Source organism: Dendrobates tinctorius, unplaced genomic scaffold (assembly GCF_039654945.1).
Source record: "Dendrobates tinctorius isolate UK_male_01 unplaced genomic scaffold, ASM3965494v1 ptg000144l, whole genome shotgun sequence".
Lineage (NCBI taxonomy): Eukaryota > Metazoa > Chordata > Amphibia > Anura > Dendrobatidae > Dendrobates > Dendrobates tinctorius.
This window is the reverse complement of record NW_027361811.1, coordinates 1255567-1278164: the sequence shown is the minus strand read 5'-3', so window position 1 is coordinate 1278164 and position 22598 is coordinate 1255567. Positions and strand designations below refer to the sequence as shown.

The window sequence follows — 22598 nt, the reverse complement described above, 5'->3', positions numbered from 1 at the left end:
TTTTGACACCAAGTATTTCTTGTTTGCCAGAGGGATCAAATACTTACTTCTCGCTGCAAAATTCAAATAAATTTATATAATTTATACAATGTGATTTTCTGGATTTTATTTTTGATATTCTATCTCTCAATGTTAAAATTAACATACAATTAAAATAATAGACTGTTCATGTCTTTGTCAGTGGGCAAACTTACAAAATCAGCAAGGGATCAAATACTTAATTCCTTCACTGTATAATAAGGAATAAAAGGGAGCTGCATTATCCCTTATACAATGTATGGAGCAGTGCCTTTTCCATTGTGCTATAGCCACTTTAATCAGCTGATCGCCGGGAGTGTGACTGCCACTGATCTAATATTGAGACTAAGTCATCAATAAGTCACCAATATTCCATTGCCACAAGGCACCTTTAATGATTAGACATTGAAATACATTGTAGCAATCTATTGCTAAAACTAGAGTTGCTGTTACAGTTTTGCATTTTAGCACTTATTGAAAGTTCTTAAGAATGGAGGGATTTTTCATTTTATAGTTAAAGGAGTATTCCCATCTCCAAGATCCTATCCCAATGTCTAGTAAGTGTAATAATAATAATAGCAAATCCCTACAATTAGAAATGTGGTATCGTTTTTCTGATTCACTATGTCACTTTCCTCATGTGCAGGCATTGCAGGATGTTGGGTATCCATGGTTACGACCACTAGCAACTAACTAACTGTCATTTTATCAGTGGTCGTAACCATGGTTACCTAAGGTCACACACTGTCTGCACATGAGGAAAGGGACATAGCGAATCAGACAAACTATTCAGCATTTATAATTGGAGGGGTTATTCTAATATTATTATTATTATTACACCTACTGCATATTGGGATAGGATCTTGGAAATGTGAATACCCCTTTAACTGCTTGTTACCTAGGTTACAATCCACATCTGCTGTCTATAAGAGGTGACCAGTTTCCAGGCAAGGAACGCACGCTTATAAGATACTAGCTGAAGAGCCCGGCGCTGCCCGGGCATAGTAACTAACTGTGGTTACTTATAGCAAATTATAATTATCCTCTATCCCTTAGTCCCGTGCCCATATACCCATCATACATATCCACGATCCCATAGTCGAGTGCCCATATACCCATCACACATCCTCCATCCCATAGTCCCATGCCCATATACCCATCACACATCCTCCATCCCATAGTCCCATGCCCATATACCCATCATACATATTTGCCATCCCATAGTCGAATGCCCATATACCCATCATACATATCCTCTATCCCATAGTCCCATGCCCATATACCCATCACACATCCTCCATCCCATAGTTCCGTGCCCATATACCCATCACACATATCCACCATCCCATAGGCCCGTGCCCATATACCCATCACACATATCCTCCATCCCATAGTCGAGTGCCCATATACCCATCACACATCCTTCATCTCATAGTCCCTTGCCCATATACCCATCATACATATCCTCCATCCCAAAGTCCCGTTCCCATATACCCATCATACATATCCGCCATCCCATAGTTCCGTGCCCATATACCCATCATACATATCCGCCATCCCAAAGTCCCGTGCCCATATATCCGTCATACATATCCTCCATCCCATAGTCCAGTGCCCATATACTCATCACACATCCTCCATCCCATAGTCCCATGCCCATATACCCATTACACATCCTCCATCCCATAGTCCAGTGCCCATATACCCATCACACATCTTCCATCCCATAGTCAACCATTATGACGACATAATGAGCGGCGGGGTTTGCAACCTATGATGACATCAGCGTCGCCATGGCAACCATTGTGACATCATAATGAAGGGCGGGGCTTGATACACACTTTTTCCCCATTATGTAGATAGGGGCAAATTTGTTTGGTGAATTGGAACGCGCGGGGTTAAAATTTCGCCTCACAACATAGCCTAGGACGCTCTCTGGGTCCAGACGTGTGACTGTGCCAAATTTTGTGGCAGTAGCTGCGACGGTGCCGATGCCAATCCCGGACATACATACACACACACATACACACACACACACGTACGTACATACATACAAACATACACACACACATACACACACACACACGTACGTACGTACGTACATACATACATACATACACACACTTGAGCTTTATATATTAGATTTGCTATATCGGTTGCAAACACAAATATGAAGCTAACCAGATCCCGGATTTGTCCAGCTTCATTGCCCCTGTGCTCCTCTGATGCAGCAAAGGCAAAGCTGCCTCTGCTTGTAACATGGGAATGTGCATCATGTCACCCACTGATCATCACAATGTATCTTTGCCACAAGCTAAATACACACACAGCCACAATGTTGCTAGTCGGAGCTATCGGTCTTCGGGAGCACACTGTCCCTGACAAGCTGCGAACCAGGCGGTAGAGAAGTGGTGCGCTTCTGAAGAAACATTAGACAAACACTTTACGAGATACAGTAAAGTTCCTTCATAACATTGCTATATTTTTCTTGCTTTCCTTGGACACGTTTATTGCGCTTTATCAAAATATAGTTGTTGGAATATCTACTCTTGTAAAATCTAATCGCTCCTGAGCACTTTAGCACTTTCCTTACCATATCAGTACCTTGGCACTTCTCCCTATTCTAAACTTTAAATTTAGTTTTGGAGGAAAAGAGAAATGATGTATTTGTTTTAGATACAAATATTACCTTTGGGTGCATTTATTAGTTTTATTTCACAAAATATCCACTTGAAAAAAAGAATAAGAGGCGAAAGAATAAGATGTTCTAAACGTACTGTTATTCTCTTTTCGTAAACCCATGCAGCGTATTGCCATGTCACGCTTCACCGGACCTTCCACATTGTGCCAAGAGCATGGAAGCTTTGGATGTTACATTACACTGTTGGGAATACATTTCTTATATGTGTCTCACATCTTATTATAATAATGGTAGATTTCTTCAATGACATTGAGATTCTGATTTGGCTATTATCCTAAGTCATATTGCAAGACTCGTTAAAGGGTTGATTGTGACTTGTAGGATCGCTACGTCCAACAGGTGGCGCTATAGAGTTCAAGTTCTCATTTGAAGAGGCAATTTGCCTTTTACTACAGTTGCACTGCGTGAAGTCTTTGCTGGTACACAGCATTATGAAACGTGCCTAATAGTGACTTTTCCCCATAGCATTTGGCCTCTAGCTTGCTGATGTTTTGGCCCACCCCGGCTGTATGTTTTTCTAGCAAATAACTTGATTATGTAGTGTTTTGGCCCCGAAATGTTGTTTAGATAGAAAAGTCGCGTAACTTAAAAAGTTGGAAGAGTGAATTTAAGATAAATGATTCCATGATATGAATCATGCTACTTGCCAGCAAACATAATTGTATCAAAATATTTTATTCTTAGATGTAAAGATTTTTTTTTGCTTTAAGACAGCTTTATGTTTTTATGTGTGCTACAATCATACTTTTACCTTATATGTTATGACCTGTAAAACAGAACAGAAAAATTAGAGTATGTAATATTTAAGGTGTTTCTTCTTTACTTTTGAAGTTTGTTTTTTTTAAATCTATTATTTGAGTTTTATTTTCTCACTGCTAAAAAAAATTCTTCACTCCGTTGGAGAAAACGCTTGAGCTTACAGCTACGTCCACATACTCGATACATCAAGTTAAAGTTGCTTGTTGCTGAAAAGTAAAAATTAATTTCTCTAAGGCCATTTTCACACATCCTCAGTACATGGTGTGAGTACAGACTGGCCGCTGGTGTGGGTACAAACTGGCCGCCGGTGTGAGTAATACTGGCCGCCGGTGTGAGAACAGACTGGCCGCTGATGTGGCTACAGACTGGCCGCTGGTGTGGGTACAGACAGGCCGCTGATGTGACTACAGACTGGCTGCTGGTGTGAGTACAGACAGGCCGCTGGTGTGGCTACAGACTGGCTGCTGGTGTGAGTAAAGACTGGCCGCCGGTGTGAGTACAGACTGGCCGCTGATGTGGCTACAGACTGGCCGCTGGTGTGGGTACAGACAGGCCGCTGATGTGACTACAGACTGGCTGCTGGTGTGAGTACAGACTGGCCGCCGGTGTGAGTACAGACTGGCCGCTGATGTGGCTACAGACTGGCTGCTGGTGTGAGTACAGACTGGCCGCTGGTGTGGGTACAGACTGGCCGCTGGTGTGAGTACAGACGGGTCGCTGGTGTGGGTACAGTCTGGTCGCTGGTGTGGGTACAGACTGGCCGCTGGTGTGAGTACAGACAGGCCGCTGGTTTGGGTACAGACTGGCCGCTGGTGTGAGTACAGACTGGCCGCTGGTGTGGGTACAGACTGGCCGCTGCTGTGAGTACAGACTGGCCGCTGGTGTTGGTACAGACTGGCCGCTGGTGTTGGTACAGACTGGCCGCTGGTGTGGGTACATCCTGGCCGCTGGTGTAGGCACAGACTGGCCGCTGGTGTGGCTACAGACTGGCCGCTGGTGAGTACAGACTGGCCGCTGGTGTGAGTACAGACTGGCCGCTGGTGTGAGTACAGACTGGCCGCTGGTGTGAGTACAGACTGGCCGCTGATGTGAGTACAGACTGGCCGCTGGTGTGAGAACAGACTGGCCGCTGGTGTGGGTACAGACTGGCCGCTGATGTGGCTACAGTCTGGCCTCTGGTGTGAGTACAGACTGGTCGCTGGTGTGAGTACAGACTGGCCGCTGATGTGAGTACAGACTGGCCGCTGGTGTGAGAACAGACTGGCCGCTGGTGTGGGTACAGACTGGCCGCTGATGTGGCTACAGTCTGGCCGCTGGTGTGAGTACAGACTGGTCGCTGGTATGAGTACAGACTGGCCGCTGGTGTGAGTACAGACTGGCCGCTGGTGTGAGTACAGACTGGCCGCTGGTGTGAGTACAGACTGGCCGCTGGTGTGAGTACAGACTGGCCGCTGATGTGAGTACAGACTGGCCGCTGGTGTGAGAACAGACTGGCCGCTGGTGTGGGTACAGACTGGCCGCTGATGTGGCTACAGTCTGGCCGCTGGTGTGAGTACAGACTGGTCGCTGGTATGAGTACAGACTGGCCGCTGATGTGAGTACAGACTGACTGCTGGTGTGAGTACAGACTGACCGCTGGTGTGAGTACAGACTGGCCGCTGATGTGAGTACAGACTGGCCGCTGGTGTGAGTACAGACTGGCCGCTGATGTGGGTACAGATTGGCCGCTGGTGTGAGTACAGTCTGGCCGCTGGTGTGAGTACAGTCTGGCCGCTGGTGTGGGTACAGACTGGCCGCTGGTGTGGGTACAGACTGGCCGCTGGTGTGAGTACAGACTGGCCGCTGGTGTGAGTACAGACTGGCCGCTGGTGTGAGTACAGACTGGCTGCTGGTTTGGGTACAGACTGGCCGCTGGTGTGAGTACAGACTGGCCGCTGGTGTGGGTACAGACTGGCCGCTGGTGTGAGGTCAGACTGGCCGCTGGTGTAGGCACAGACTGGCCGCTGGTGTGAGTACAGACTGGCCGCTGGTGTGAGTACAGACTGGCCGCTGATGTGGGTACAGACTGGCCGCTGATGTGGGTACAGACTGGCCGCTGGTGTGGGTACAGACTGGCCGCTGGTGTGGGTACAGACTGGCCGCTGGTGTGGGTACAGACTGGCCGCTGGTGTGGGTACAGACTGGCCGCTGGTGTGAGTACAGACTGGCCGCTGATGTGAGTACAGACTGGCCGCTGGTGTGAGTACAGACTGGCCGCTGATGTGAGTACAGACTGGACGCTGGTGTGAGAACAGACTGGCCGCTGGTGTGGGTACAGACTGGCCGCTGATGTGGCTACAGTCTGGCCGCTGGTGTGAGTACAGACTGGTCGCTGGTATGAGTACAGACTGGCCGCTGGTGTGAGTACAGACTGGCCGCTGGTGTGAGTACAGACTGGCCGCTGGTGTGAGTACAGACTGGCCGCTGGTGTGAGTACAGACTGGCCGCTGGTGTGAGTACAGACTGGCCGCTGATGTGAGTACAGACTGGCCGCTGGTGTGAGAACAGACTGGCCGCTGGTGTGGGTACAGACTGGCCGCTGATGTGGCTACAGTCTGGCCGCTGGTGTGAGTACAGACTGGTCGCTGGTATGAGTACAGACTGGCCGCTGATGTGAGTACAGACTGACCGCTGGTGTGAGTACAGACTGACCGCTGGTGTGAGTACAGACTGCCCGCTGGTGTGAGTACAGACTGGCTGCTGGTTTGGGTACAGACTGGCCGCTGGTGTGAGTACAGACTGGCCGCTGATGTGGGTACAGATTGGCCGCTGGTGTGAGTACAGACTGGCCGCTGGTGTGAGTACAGACTGGCCGCTGGTGTGAGTACAGACTGGCTGCTGGTTTGGGTACAGACTGGCCGCTGGTGTGAGTACAGACTGGCCGCTGGTGTGGGTACAGACTGGCCGCTGGTGTGAGGTCAGACTGGCCGCTGGTGTGAGTACAGACTGGCCGCTGATGTGGGTACAGACTGGCCGCTGGTGTGGGTACAGACTGGCCGCTGGTGTGAGTACAGACTGGCCGCTAGCGTGGGTACAGACTGGCCGCTGGTGTGAGTACAGACTGGCCGCTGGTGTGAGTACAGACTGGCCGCTGGTGTGAGTACAGACTGGCCGCTGGTGTGGGTTCAGACTGGCCGCTGGTGTGGCTACAGACTGGCCGCTGGTGTGGCTACAGACTGGCCGCTGGTGTGGCTACAGACTGGCCGCTGGTGTGGCTACAGACTGGCCGCTGGTGTGGCTACAGACTGGCCGCTGGTGTGGCTACAGACTGGCCGCTGGTGTGGCTACAGACTGGCCGCTGGTGTGGCTACAGACTGGCCGCTGGTGTGGCTACAGACTGGCCGCTGGTGTGGCTACAGACTGGCCGCTGGTGTGGCTACAGACTGGCCGCTGGTGTGGGTACAGACTGGCCGCTGGTGTGGCTACAGACTAGCCGCTGGTGTGGCTACAGACTGTTCGCTGGTGTGAGTACCGACTGGCCGCTGGTGTGAGTACAGACTGGCCGTTGGTGTGAGTACAGACTGGCCGCTGGTGTGGGTACAAACTGGCCGCTGGTATGAGTACAGACTGGCCGCTGATGTGACTACAGACTGGCTGCTGGTGTGAGTACAGACAGGCCGCTGATGTGACTACAGACTGGCTGCTGGTGTGAGTACAGACAGGCCGCTGGTGTGGCTACAGACTGGCTGCTGGTGTGAGTAAAGACTGGCCGCCGGTGTGAGTACAGACTGGCCGCTGATGTGGCTACAGACTGGCCGCTGGTGTGGGTACAGACAGGCCGCTGATGTGACTACAGACTGGCTGCTGGTGTGAGTACAGACTGGCCGCCGGTGTGAGTACAGACTGGCCGCTGATGTGGCTACAGACTGGCTGCTGGTGTGAGTACAGACTGGCCGCTGGTGTGGGTACAGACTGGCCGCTGGTGTGAGTACAGACGGGTCGCTGGTGTGGGTACAGTCTGGTCGCTGGTGTGGGTACAGACTGGCCGCTGGTGTGAGTACAGACAGGCCGCTGGTTTGGGTACAGACTGGCCGCTGGTGTGAGTACAGACTGGCCGCTGGTGTGGGTACAGACTGGCCGCTGCTGTGAGTACAGACTGGCCGCTGGTGTTGGTACAGACTGGCCGCTGGTGTTGGTACAGACTGGCCGCTGGTGTGGGTACATCCTGGCCGCTGGTGTAGGCACAGACTGGCCGCTGGTGTGGCTACAGACTGGCCGCTGGTGAGTACAGACTGGCCGCTGGTGTGAGTACAGACTGGCCGCTGGTGTGAGTACAGACTGGCCGCTGGTGTGAGTACAGACTGGCCGCTGATGTGAGTACAGACTGGCCGCTGGTGTGAGAACAGACTGGCCGCTGGTGTGGGTACAGACTGGCCGCTGATGTGGCTACAGTCTGGCCTCTGGTGTGAGTACAGACTGGTCGCTGGTATGAGTACAGACTGGCCGCTGGTGTGAGTACAGACTGGCCGCTGATGTGAGTACAGACTGGCCGCTGGTGTGAGTACAGACTGGCCGCTGATGTGAGTACAGACTGGCCGCTGGTGTGAGAACAGACTGGCCGCTGGTGTGGGTACAGACTGGCCGCTGATGTGGCTACAGTCTGGCCGCTGGTGTGAGTACAGACTGGTCGCTGGTATGAGTACAGACTGGCCGCTGGTGTGAGTACAGACTGGCCGCTGGTGTGAGTACAGACTGGCCGCTGGTGTGAGTACAGACTGGCCGCTGATGTGAGTACAGACTGGCCGCTGGTGTGAGAACAGACTGGCCGCTGGTGTGGGTACAGACTGGCCGCTGATGTGGCTACAGTCTGGCCGCTGGTGTGAGTACAGACTGGTCGCTGGTATGAGTACAGACTGGCCGCTGATGTGAGTACAGACTGACTGCTGGTGTGAGTACAGACTGACCGCTGGTGTGAGTACAGACTGGCCGCTGATGTGAGTACAGACTGGCCGCTGGTGTGAGTACAGACTGGCCGCTGATGTGGGTACAGATTGGCCGCTGGTGTGAGTACAGTCTGGCCGCTGGTGTGAGTACAGTCTGGCCGCTGGTGTGGGTACAGACTGGCCGCTGGTGTGGGTACAGACTGGCCGCTGGTGTGAGTACAGACTGGCCGCTGGTGTGAGTACAGACTGGCCGCTGGTGTGAGTACAGACTGGCTGCTGGTTTGGGTACAGACTGGCCGCTGGTGTGAGTACAGACTGGCCGCTGGTGTGGGTACAGACTGGCCGCTGGTGTGAGGTCAGACTGGCCGCTGGTGTAGGCACAGACTGGCCGCTGGTGTGAGTACAGACTGGCCGCTGGTGTGAGTACAGACTGGCCGCTGGTGTGAGTACAGACTGGCCGCTGATGTGGGTACAGACTGGCCGCTGATGTGGGTACAGACTGGCCGCTGGTGTGGGTACAGACTGGCCGCTGGTGTGGGTACAGACTGGCCGCTGGTGTGGGTACAGACTGGCCGCTGGTGTGGGTACAGACTGGCCGCTGGTGTGAGTACAGACTGGCCGCTGATGTGAGTACAGACTGGCCGCTGGTGTGAGTACAGACTGGCCGCTGATGTGAGTACAGACTGGACGCTGGTGTGAGAACAGACTGGCCGCTGGTGTGGGTACAGACTGGCCGCTGATGTGGCTACAGTCTGGCCGCTGGTGTGAGTACAGACTGGTCGCTGGTATGAGTACAGACTGGCCGCTGGTGTGAGTACAGACTGGCCGCTGGTGTGAGTACAGACTGGCCGCTGGTGTGAGTACAGACTGGCCGCTGGTGTGAGTACAGACTGGCCGCTGGTGTGAGTACAGACTGGCCGCTGATGTGAGTACAGACTGGCCGCTGGTGTGAGAACAGACTGGCCGCTGGTGTGGGTACAGACTGGCCGCTGATGTGGCTACAGTCTGGCCGCTGGTGTGAGTACAGACTGGTCGCTGGTATGAGTACAGACTGGCCGCTGATGTGAGTACAGACTGACCGCTGGTGTGAGTACAGACTGACCGCTGGTGTGAGTACAGACTGCCCGCTGGTGTGAGTACAGACTGGCTGCTGGTTTGGGTACAGACTGGCCGCTGGTGTGAGTACAGACTGGCCGCTGATGTGGGTACAGATTGGCCGCTGGTGTGAGTACAGACTGGCCGCTGGTGTGAGTACAGACTGGCCGCTGGTGTGAGTACAGACTGGCTGCTGGTTTGGGTACAGACTGGCCGCTGGTGTGAGTACAGACTGGCCGCTGGTGTGGGTACAGACTGGCCGCTGGTGTGAGGTCAGACTGGCCGCTGGTGTGAGTACAGACTGGCCGCTGATGTGGGTACAGACTGGCCGCTGGTGTGGGTACAGACTGGCCGCTGGTGTGAGTACAGACTGGCCGCTAGCGTGGGTACAGACTGGCCGCTGGTGTGAGTACAGACTGGCCGCTGGTGTGAGTACAGACTGGCCGCTGGTGTGAGTACAGACTGGCCGCTGGTGTGGGTTCAGACTGGCCGCTGGTGTGGCTACAGACTGGCCGCTGGTGTGGCTACAGACTGGCCGCTGGTGTGGCTACAGACTGGCCGCTGGTGTGGCTACAGACTGGCCGCTGGTGTGGCTACAGACTGGCCGCTGGTGTGGCTACAGACTGGCCGCTGGTGTGGCTACAGACTGGCCGCTGGTGTGGCTACAGACTGGCCGCTGGTGTGGCTACAGACTGGCCGCTGGTGTGGCTACAGACTGGCCGCTGGTGTGGGTACAGACTGGCCGCTGGTGTGGCTACAGACTGGCCGCTGGTGTGGCTACAGACTGTTCGCTGGTGTGAGTACCGACTGGCCGCTGGTGTGAGTACAGACTGGCCGTTGGTGTGAGTACAGACTGGCCGCTGGTGTGGGTACAAACTGGCCGCTGGTATGAGTACAGACTGGCCGCTGGTGTGAGTACAGACTGGCCGCTGGTGTGGGTTCAGACTGGCCACTGGTGTGGCTACAGACTGGCCGCTGGTGTGGCTACAGACTGGCCGCTGGTGTGGGTACAGACTGGCCGCTGGTGTGAGTACAGACTAGCCGCTGGTGTGGCTACAGACTGTTCGCTGGTGTGAGTACCGACTGGCTGCTGGTGTGAGTACAGACTGGCTGCTGGAGTGAGTATAGACTGGCCGCTGGTGTGAGTACAGACTAGCCGCTGGTGTGGCTACAGACTGTTCGCTGGTGTGAGTACCGACTGGCCGCTGGTGTGAGTACAGACTGGCCGCTGGAGTGAGTACAGACTGGCCGCTGGTGTGAGTATAGACTGGCCGCTGATGTGAGTACAGACTGGCCGCTGATGTGAGTGCAGACTGGCCGCTGGTTTGGGTACAGACTGGCCGCTGGTGTGGGTACAGACTGGCCGCTTGTGTGAGTACAGACTGGCTGCTTGTGTGAGTACAGACTGGCCTCTGGTGTTAGTACAGACGTGCCGCCGGTGTGAGTACAGACGTGCGCCGGTGTGAGTACAGACGTGACGCCGGTGTGAGTACAGACGTGCCGCCGGTGTGAGTACAGACTGGCAGGCTGGTGTGAGTACAGACTGGCCGCTGGTATGTGTACAGACTGGCCGCTGGTGTGGCTACAGACTGGCCGCTGCTGTGGCTACAGACTGGCCGCTGGTGTGGCTACAGACTGGCCGCTGGTGTGGCTACAGACTGGCCGCTGGTGTGGCTACAGACTAGCCGCTGGTGTGGCTACAGACTGTTCGCTGGTGTGAGTACCGACTGGCCGCTGGTGTGAGTACAGACTGGCCGTTGGTGTGAGTACAGACTGGCCGCTGGTGTGGGTACAGATTGGCCGCTGGTGTGGGTACAAACTGGCCGCTGGTGTGAGTACAGACTGGCCGCTGGTGTGAGTACAGACTGGCCGCTGGTGTGGGTTCAGACTGGCCGCTGGTGTGGCTACAGACTGGCCGCTGGTGTGGCTACAGACTGGCCGCTGGTGTGGATACAGACCGGCCGCTGGTGTGGGTACAGACCGGCCGCTGGTGTGGGTACAGACTGGCCGCTGGTGTGAGTACAGACTAGCCGCTGGTGTGGCTACAGACTGTTCGCTGGTGTGAGTACCGACTGGCTGCTGGTGTGAGTACAGACTGGCCGCTGGAGTGAGTATAGACTGGTCGCTGGTGTGAGTACAGACTAGCCGCTGGTGTGGCTACAGACTGTTCGCTGGTGTGAGTACCGACTGGCCGCTGGTGTGAGTACAGACTGGCCGCTGGAGTGAGTACAGACTGGCCGCTGGTGTGAGTATAGACTGGCCGCTGATGTGAGTACAGACTGGCCGCTGATGTGAGTGCAGACTGGCCGCTGGTGTGGGTACAGACTGGCCGCTGGTGTGGATACAGACTGGCCGCTTGTGTGAGTACACACTGGCTGCTTGTGTGAGTACAGACTGGCCTCTGGTGTTAGTACAGACGTGCCGCCGGTGTGAGTACAGACGTGCGCCGGTGTGAGTACAGACGTGCGCCGGTGTGAGTACAGACGTGACGCCGGTGTGAGTACAGACATGCCGCCGGTGTGAGTACAGACTGGCAGGCTGGTGTGAGTACAGACTGGCCGCTGGTGTGTGTACAGACTGGCCGCTGGTGTGTGTACAGACTGGCCGCTGGTGTGTGTACAGACTGACCGCTGGTGTGGGTACAGACTGACCGCTGGTGTGGGTACAGACTGGCCGCTGGTGTGGGTACAGACTGGCCGCTTGTGTGAGTACAGACTGGCTGCTTGTGTGAGTACAGACTGGCCTCTGGTGTTAGTACAGACGTGCCGCCGGTGTGAGTACAGACGTGCGCCGGTGTGAGTACAGACGTGCGCCGGTGTGAGTACAGACGTGACGCCGGTGTGAGTACAGACATGCCGCCGGTGTGAGTACAGACTGGCAGGCTGGTGTGAGTACAGACTGGCCGCTGGTGTGTGTACAGACTGGCCGCTGGTGTGTGTACAGACTGGCCGCTGGTGTGTGTACAGACTGGCCGCTGGTGTGGGTACAGACTGGCCGCTGGTGTGGGTACAGACTGGCCGCTGGTGTGGGTACAGACTGGCCGCTGGTGTGGGTACAGACTGGCCGTTGGTGTGTGTACAGACTGGCCGCTGGTGTGAGTACAGACTGGCCGCTGGTGTGTGTACAGACTGGCCGCTGGTGTGTGTACAGACTGGCCGCTGGTGTGTGTACAGACTGGCCGCTGGTGTGAGTACAGACTGACCGCTGGTGTAAGTACAGACGGGTCGCTGGTGTGGGTACAGTCTGGTCGCTGGTGTGGGTACAGACTGGCCGCTGGTGTGAGTACAGACAGGCCGCTGGTGTGTGTACAGACTGGCCGCTGGTGTGTGTACAGACTGGCCGCTGGTGTGGGTACAGACTGGCCGCTGCTGTGAGTACAGACTGGCCGCTGGTGTTGGTACAGACTGGCCGCTGGTGTTGGTACAGACTGGCCGCTGGTGTGGGTACATCCTGGCCGCTGGTGTAGGCACAGACTGGCCGCTGGTGTGGCTACAGACTGGCCGCTGGTGAGTACAGACTGGCCGCTGGTGTGAGTACAGACTGGCCGCTGGTGTGAGTACAGACTGGCCGCTGGTGTGAGTACAGACTGGCCGCTGATGTGAGTACAGACTGGCCGCTGGTGTGAGAACAGACTGGCCGCTGGTGTGGGTACAGACTGGCCGCTGATGTGGCTACAGTCTGGCCGCTGGTGTGAGTACAGACTGGTCGCTGGTATGAGTACAGACTGGCCGCTGGTGTGAGTACAGACTGGCCGCTGATGTGAGTACAGACTGGCCGCTGGTGTGAGTACAGACTGGCCGCTGATGTGAGTACAGACTGGCCGCTGGTGTGAGAACAGACTGGCCGCTGGTGTGGGTACAGACTGGCCGCTGATGTGGCTACAGTCTGGCCGCTGGTGTGAGTACAGACTGGTCGCTGGTATGAGTACAGACTGGCCGCTGGTGTGAGTACAGACTGGCCGCTGGTGTGAGTACAGACTGGCCGCTGGTGTGAGTACAGACTGGCCGCTGATGTGAGTACAGACTGGCCGCTGGTGTGAGAACAGACTGGCCGCTGGTGTGGGTACAGACTGGCCGCTGATGTGGCTACAGTCTGGCCGCTGGTGTGAGTACAGACTGGTCGCTGGTATGAGTACAGACTGGCCGCTGATGTGAGTACAGACTGACTGCTGGTGTGAGTACAGACTGACCGCTGGTGTGAGTACAGACTGCCCGCTGATGTGAGTACAGACTGGCCGCTGATGTGAGTACAGACTGGCCGCTGGTGTGAGTACAGACTGGCCGCTGATGTGGGTACAGATTGGCCGCTGGTGTGAGTACAGTCTGGCCGCTGGTGTGAGTACAGTCTGGCCGCTGGTGTGGGTACAGACTGGCCGCTGGTGTGGGTACAGACTGGCCGCTGGTGTGAGTACAGACTGGCCGCTGGTGTGAGTACAGACTGGCCGCTGGTGTGAGTACAGACTGGCTGCTGGTTTGGGTACAGACTGGCCGCTGGTGTGAGTACAGACTGGCCGCTGGTGTGGGTACAGACTGGCCGCTGGTGTGAGGTCAGACTGGCCGCTGGTGTAGGCACAGACTGGCCGCTGGTGTGAGTACAGACTGGCCGCTGGTGTGAGTACAGACTGGCCGCTGATGTGGGTACAGACTGGCCGCTGATGTGGGTACAGACTGGCCGCTGGTGTGGGTACAGACTGGCCGCTGGTGTGGGTACAGACTGGCCGCTGGTGTGGGTACAGACTGGCCGCTGGTGTGGGTACAGACTGGCCGCTGGTGTGGGTACAGACTGGCCGCTGGTGTGAGTACAGACTGGCCGCTGATGTGAGTACAGACTGGCCGCTGGTGTGAGTACAGACTGGCCGCTGATGTGAGTACAGACTGGACGCTGGTGTGAGAACAGACTGGCCGCTGGTGTGGGTACAGACTGGCCGCTGATGTGGCTACAGTCTGGCCGCTGGTGTGAGTACAGACTGGTCGCTGGTATGAGTACAGACTGGCCGCTGGTGTGAGTACAGACTGGCCGCTGGTGTGAGTACAGACTGGCCGCTGGTGTGAGTACAGACTGGCCGCTGGTGTGAGTACAGACTGGCCGCTGATGTGAGTACAGACTGGCCGCTGGTGTGAGAACAGACTGGCCGCTGGTGTGGCTACAGACTGGCCGCTGGTGAGTACAGACTGGCCGCTGGTGTGAGTACAGACTGGCCGCTGGTGTGAGTACAGACTGGCCGCTGGTGTGAGTACAGACTGGCCGCTGATGTGAGTACAGACTGGCCGCTGGTGTGAGAACAGACTGGCCGCTGGTGTGGGTACAGACTGGCCGCTGATGTGGCTACAGTCTGGCCGCTGGTGTGAGTACAGACTGGTCGCTGGTATGAGTACAGACTGGCCGCTGGTGTGAGTACAGACTGGCCGCTGATGTGAGTACAGACTGGCCGCTGGTGTGAGTACAGACTGGCCGCTGATGTGAGTACAGACTGGCCGCTGGTGTGAGAACAGACTGGCCGCTGGTGTGGGTACAGACTGGCCGCTGATGTGGCTACAGTCTGGCCGCTGGTGTGAGTACAGACTGGTCGCTGGTATGAGTACAGACTGGCCGCTGGTGTGAGTACAGACTGGCCGCTGGTGTGAGTACAGACTGGCCGCTGGTGTGAGTACAGACTGGCCGCTGATGTGAGTACAGACTGGCCGCTGGTGTGAGAACAGACTGGCCGCTGGTGTGGGTACAGACTGGCCGCTGATGTGGCTACAGTCTGGCCGCTGGTGTGAGTACAGACTGGTCGCTGGTATGAGTACAGACTGGCCGCTGATGTGAGTACAGACTGACTGCTGGTGTGAGTACAGACTGACCGCTGGTGTGAGTACAGACTGCCCGCTGATGTGAGTACAGACTGGCCGCTGATGTGAGTACAGACTGGCCGCTGGTGTGAGTACAGACTGGCCGCTGATGTGGGTACAGATTGGCCGCTGGTGTGAGTACAGTCTGGCCGCTGGTGTGAGTACAGTCTGGCCGCTGGTGTGGGTACAGACTGGCCGCTGGTGTGGGTACAGACTGGCCGCTGGTGTGGGTACAGACTGGCCGCTGGTGTGAGTACAGACTGGCCGCTGGTGTGAGTACAGACTGGCTGCTGGTTTGGGTACAGACTGGCCGCTGGTGTGAGTACAGACTGGCCGCTGGTGTGGGTACAGACTGGCCGCTGGTGTGAGGTCAGACTGGCCGCTGGTGTAGGCACAGACTGGCCGCTGGTGTGAGTACAGACTGGCCGCTGGTGTGAGTACAGACTGGCCGCTGATGTGGGTACAGACTGGCCGCTGATGTGGGTACAGACTGGCCGCTGGTGTGGGTACAGACTGGCCGCTGGTGTGGGTACAGACTGGCCGCTGGTGTGGGTACAGACTGGCCGCTGGTGTGGGTACAGACTGGCCGCTGGTGTGAGTACAGACTGGCCGCTGATGTGAGTACAGACTGGCCGCTGGTGTGAGTACAGACTGGCCGCTGATGTGAGTACAGACTGGCCGCTGGTGTGAGAACAGACTGGCCGCTGGTGTGGGTACAGACTGGCCGCTGATGTGGCTACAGTCTGGCCGCTGGTGTGAGTACAGACTGGTCGCTGGTATGAGTACAGACTGGCCGCTGGTGTGAGTACAGACTGGCCGCTGGTGTGAGTACAGACTGGCCGCTGGTGTGAGTACAGACTGGCCGCTGATGTGAGTACAGACTGGCCGCTGGTGTGAGAACAGACTGGCCGCTGGTGTGGGTACAGACTGGCCGCTGATGTGGCTACAGTCTGGCCGCTGGTGTGAGTACAGACTGGTCGCTGGTATGAGTACAGACTGGCCGCTGATGTGAGTACAGACTGACCGCTGGTGTGAGTACAGACTGACCGCTGGTGTGAGTACAGACTGCCCGCTGGTGTGAGTACAGACTGGCTGCTGGTTTGGGTACAGACTGGCCGCTGGTGTGAGTACAGACTGGCCGCTGATGTGGGTACAGATTGGCCGCTGGTGTGAGTACAGACTGGCCGCTGGTGTGAGTACAGACTGGCCGCTGGTGTGAGTACAGACTGGCTGCTGGTTTGGGTACAGACTGGCCGCTGGTGTGAGTACAGACTGGCCGCTGGTGTGGGTACAGACTGGCCGCTGGTGTGAGGTCAGACTGGCCGCTGGTGTGAGTACAGACTGGCCGCTGATGTGGGTACAGACTGGCCGCTGGTGTGGGTACAGACTGGCCGCTGGTGTGAGTACAGACTGGCCGCTAGCGTGGGTACAGACTGGCCGCTGGTGTGAGTACAGACTGGCCGCTGGTGTGAGTACAGACTGGCCGCTGGTGTGAGTACAGACTGGCCTCTGGTGTGGGTTCAGACTGGCCGCTGATGTGGCTACAGACTGGCCGCTGGTGTGGCTACAGACTGGCCGCTGGTGTGGCTACAGACTGGCCGCTGGTGTGGCTACAGACTGGCCGCTGGTGTGGCTACAGACTGGCCGCTGGTGTGGCTACAGACTGGCCGCTGGTGTGGCTACAGACTGGCCGCTGGTGTGGCTACAGACTGGCCGCTGGTGTGGCTACAGACTGGCCGCTGGTGTGGCTACAGACTGGCCGCTGGTGTGGCTACAGACTGGCCGCTGGTGTGGCTACAGACTGGCCGCTGGTGTGGCTACAGACTGGCCGCTGGTGTGGGTACAGACTGGCCGCTGGTGTGGCTACAGACTAGCCGCTGGTGTGGCTACAGACTGTTCGCTGGTGTGAGTACCGACTGGCCGCTGGTGTGAGTACAGACTGGCCGTTGGTGTGAGTACAGACTGGCCGCTGGTGTGGGTACAAACTGGCCGCTGGTGTGGCTACAGACTGGCCGCTGGTGTGGCTACAGACTGGCCGCTGGTGTGGGTTCAGACTGGCCACTGGTGTGGCTACAGACTGGCCGCTGGTGTGGCTACAGACTGGCCGCTGGTGTGGGTACAGACTGGCCGCTGGTGTGAGTACAGACTAGCCGCTGGTGTGGCTACAGACTGTTCGCTGGTGTGAGTACCGACTGGCTGCTGGTGTGAGTACAGACTGGCTGCTGGAGTGAGTACAGACTGGCCGCTGGTGTGAGTACAGACTAGCCGCTGGTGTGGCTACAGACTGTTCGCTGGTGTGAGTACCGACTGGCCGCTGGTGTGAGTACAGACTGGCCGCTGGAGTGAGTACAGACTGGCCGCTGGTGTGAGTATAGACTGGCCGCTGATGTGAGTACAGACTGGCCGCTGATGTGAGTGCAGACTGGCCGCTGGTTTGGGTACAGACTGGCCGCTGGTGTGGGTACAGACTGGCCGCTTGTGTGAGTACAGACTGGCTGCTTGTGTGAGTACAGACTGGCCTCTGGTGTTAGTACAGACGTGCCGCCGGTGTGAGTACAGACGTGCGCCGGTGTGAGTACAGACGTGACGCCGGTGTGAGTACAGACGTGACGCCGGTGTGAGTACAGACTGGCAGGCTGGTGTGAGTACAGACTGGCCGCTGGTATGTGTACAGACTGGCCGCTGGTGTGGCTACAGACTGGCCGCTGCTGTGGCTACAGACTGGCCGCTGGTGTGGCTACAGACTGGCCGCTGGTGTGGCTACAGACTGGCCGCTGGTGTGGCTACAGACTAGCCGCTGGTGTGGCTACAGACTGTTCGCTGGTGTGAGTACCGACTGGCCGCTGGTGTGAGTACAGACTGGCCGTTGGTGTGAGTACAGACTGGCCGCTGGTGTGGGTACAGATTGGCCGCTGGTGTGGGTACAAACAGGCCGCTGGTGTGAGTACAGACTGGCCGCTGGTGTGAGTACAGACTGGCCGCTGGTGTGGGTTCAGACTGGCCGCTGGTGTGGCTACAGACTGGCCGCTGGTGTGGCTACAGACTGGCCGCTGGTGTGGGTACAGACCGGCCGCTGATGTGGGTACAGACCGGCCGCTGGTGTGGGTACAGACTGGCCGCTGGTGTGAGTACAGACTAGCCGCTGGTGTGGCTACAGACTGTTCGCTGGTGTGAGTACCGACTGGCTGCTGGTGTGAGTACAGACTGGCCGCTGGAGTGAGTATAGACTGGTCGCTGGTGTGAGTACAGACTAGCCTCTGGTGTGGCTACAGACTGTTCGCTGGTGTGAGTACCGACTGGCCGCTGGTGTGAGTACAGACTGGCCGCTGGAGTGAGTACAGACTGGCCGCTGGTGTGAGTATAGACTGGCCGCTGATGTGAGTACAGACTGGCCGCTGATGTGAGTGCAGACTGGCCGCTGGTGTGGGTACAGACTGGCCGCTGGTGTGGATACAGACTGGCCGCTTGTGTGAGTACAGACTGGCTGCTTGTGTGAGTACAGACTGGCCTCCGGTGTTAGTACAGACGTGCCGCCGGTGTGAGTACAGACGTGCGCCGGTGTGAGTACAGACGTGCGCCGGTGTGAGTACAGACGTGACGCCGGTGTGAGTACAGACATGCCGCCGGTGTGAGTACAGACTGGCAGGCTGGTGTGAGTACAGACTGGCCGCTGGTGTGTGTACAGACTGGCCGCTGGTGTGTGTACAGACTGGCCGCTGGTGTGTGTACAGACTGACCGCTGGTGTGGGTACAGACTGACCGCTGGTGTGGGTACAGACTGGCCGCTGGTGTGGGTACAGACTGGCCGCTTGTGTGAGTACAGACTGGCTGCTTGTGTGAGTACAGACTGGCCTCTGGTGTTAGTACAGACGTGCCGCCGGTGTGAGTACAGACGTGCGCCGGTGTGAGTACAGACGTGCGCCGGTGTGAGTACAGACGTGACGCCGGTGTGAGTACAGACATGCCGCCGGTGTGAGTACAGACTGGCAGGCTGGTGTGAGTACAGACTGGCCGCTGGTGTGTGTACAGACTGGCCGCTGGTGTGTGTACAGACTGGCCGCTGGTGTGTGTACAGACTGACCGCTGGTGTGGGTACAGACTGACCGCTGGTGTGGGTACAGACTGGCCGCTGGTGTGGGTACAGACTGGCCGCTGGTGTGGGTACAGACTGGCCGCTGGTGTGGGTACAGACTGGCCGCTGGTGTGTGTACAGACTGGCCGCTGGTGTGAGTACAGACTGGCCGCTGGTGTGTGTACAGACTGGCCGCTGGTGTGTGTACAGACTGGCCGCTGGTGTGTGTACAGACTGGCCGCTGGTGTGAGTACAGACTGACCGCTGGTGTGGGTACAGACTGACCGCTGGTGTGGGTACAGACTGGCCGCTGGTGTGGGTACAGACTGGCCGCTGGTGTGGGTACAGACTGGCCGCTGGTGTGTGTACAGACTGGCCGCTGGTGTGTGTACAGACTGGCCGCTGGTGTGTGTACAGACTGACCGCTGGTGTGGGTACAGACTGGCCGCTGGTGTGGGTACAGACTGGCCGCTGGTGTGTGTACAGACTGACCGCTGGTGTGGGTACAGACTGGCCGCTGGTGTGGGTACAGACTGGCCGCTGGTGTGGGTACAGACTGGCCGCATGTCACTGGATCCAAAGGCAACATATACTGTATTTGAGGCTGCCAAAGACAGTTTGTTCTCGGACCATGAAACTGACCTTTTCTCTATATTTTTAATGGTTTTTTTTGCTTCATTGACTATTTCCTTACACAATGTAATGTATTTGCAGGATGCCATTACTGATGCCAGTGATGAAATTGGGAATGCAAAATCCAATCGGCAGATTGAGAAAGAGGCCTTTGATTTCAGTAGTGACACTGATGAAGATATTAGGGAAGCAAGCAAAAAAAGCAACAAAATCTCTGTAAATGCTGAAATTGGTAAACAGCCTACCCTACAGCAGTGTGGATTTTCAGCACTGCTACAGAAAGGACCCAGAGAACAGAATAAAAATTCAGAACCATCTGACAAATCTACTGGCAAACTAAGTGATGGCAAAAGGAAATCTCATCAATACAAGAGGGTCGACAAGACTGACTGGAACATTTCTTCTGACTCTGGTGAAGAGTCAGATTCTTCAATCCATAGAAAGATGAAGCTTCCAAAAGCCATCAGTGCAGTGGGGGAAGCTACTAGTAGCTCTGATGAGAGTGATAACAGTCCCACACAAGTCCATAAAAACAGAAAAACAATGCTTCCAAAGTCTGGAAAATCCAAGTCTCCAGATAGCAATAACAGTGCCCAACACGCCACAGACTCCAGTAATGATTGCATCAGTGAGGAGTCGGATGACATTGCAATACCAAGTAAATCTTTGTCAGATCAATCAAACCTAAAACATGAGCATTATCATAGAAATATGGATGCAGAAAAAAATTCTCAAACAATAGAATCATTTTCCTCATCTGATGACGATCAGCTTCAGAGCAAGAAGATGTGTATTGATAATAAAGAGCAGACGCCGAAAACCAGAAAGGCTAGAACACAAAATTCAGTGTTTAGCTGGAAAAATGAGGATCACTGTGCCACAGAGATCAAAATTCAAAAGGAGAATATGGGGACTCTAGATCAAATTTTAGGTAATTGTTCTTCAATTTTGCAAAAATGTTGAGTTTTGAACCCCAATAATTAATTTATTGTTATCTTAACCAATGTATGTATATTTATTGTTCTACTTCTACAATAGACTTAGGCCTCCGTTCATTAAGATTAGCGCATCTTATCAGGGGTATGCGCCTTGCCAGAAATGTTACTCCAATCCGGGACTTTTAACGAATTTGTCAGACTGACTTAACTACACTTCACTGACATCTTCACTTCACCTTCCCAGTTCTCAAATATAGTCATTGAGACAATGAATATAGCATTGTTTTTACATGACCCGCTACTGTTGACACAAGTCGTAGCAAAAATAGTATACTGTTCTTAAAGCCATCTCAAAAACATTAGGGACCAGTGATGATAAAACCCCCAAATCTGAGTGATTGGTTGTCCCCTGTATGGTATATGCAGCTGTTCTGCTCCTCTTCAGAGAATATCATGACAGTCAAAATCTCATCATTCTACCAGTTGGTGTGAGGTTGAGGAAAAAGGGAGCATATTCCAGTGAATGACACCTTGTGACAAGAATATATCCGAAAGTTAGTTTTTATTTTTCAGTTGACAGTTTTCTCTAATTTTAAAACTATTTCATTAGTCTATCATAACTTCCATAAAGTGACAAAAGTGGTGTTTCCAAATGGCTTTACAATATTTATATCATTTAGATGGAGTTGCAGAAGTTGCCTATGTTCATTCAAATCAAAAAGTGGTTGGATCAAGTAAAGCAGAGAATCACATGAGCCGTTGGGCGGTACGAGATGTTTTTGAGTTTAATCAGTTTTCCCAGCTTCCGGCCAATATAACAGCACAACCAGTAGAGGTAAGAGAGTCAACTTTTTGTAGAGTGATTTAATGGGATTGTCCACTACTGGAAAGCCCGCTCTTAACAGCTTGAGTGCACCACATAAATTAAAAAAACATAACTATTAGCCTCCGCTGATCAACTGCAGTCCATATTATTCCGTTAGAGCTGATGTTCATTCTAAGGGTCCCGTTTCACTTAGCGACGCACCAGAGATCCCAAAAACAATACGACCCGTTCAGGATCGCTGTTGCCAAACAGGCAGATCTCTTCAGCGACGCAGCAACAATCCAATGATCAAACACAGCGATGCGCGCTGGCCAGCGGGGACGCCAACGACGAAAAAATGGCCCAGGACATTCCTGCATGATCAGCGATATCCAGCAGTGGGGCCGGTCGCTGCTGCGTGTCACATGTAGCGAGATCGCTGTTGCGTCACAAAATTAGCGATCTCGCTATGTGAGACGGGGCCTTAACATAACACTGAACGATGCAGCCTATCCTGGCTGGCTGTAGCGGTTATGTGACATAATATCTTATGGGAGACACGGCGCTGATAGTGGAGCAGTGCTATCCAGGTAACAAGTGTATTTTTATTTTATGTGGGTTACTTCTTTACCTTTTAAGTCTAAATTTACTTTTATTGCATAATGAATTAATATCATCCACTGGTGCTACCTTGTAACAAATGTGTTTCCTTGTTTAGGTTAATAAATCAAATATATAAATACATTTTTTTCATATATTTTCGTGACTGTGTTCTATACTGGCTGAACTTTGACCTGCCTTATGGAGACCTTTTAGAGAAAAAA

The 22598-nt window shown here is 54.8% G+C and overlaps 1 protein-coding gene across 3 annotated transcripts in view; it reads left to right on the top strand.

The window, feature by feature from the left end:
- Positions 1 to 22598, top strand: part of ERCC6L2 (ERCC excision repair 6 like 2) — a 243374-nt gene that overhangs the window by 162790 nt on the left and 57986 nt on the right. For all 3 annotated transcript variants that reach the window (XM_073545954.1, XM_073545955.1, XM_073545956.1), the window contains 2 exons: positions 20113 to 20962; positions 21650 to 21804. In XM_073545954.1, coding sequence (XP_073402055.1) covers positions 20113 to 20962; positions 21650 to 21804 — 1005 coding nt within the window. The remainder of the gene's footprint in view (positions 1 to 20112; positions 20963 to 21649; positions 21805 to 22598) is intronic.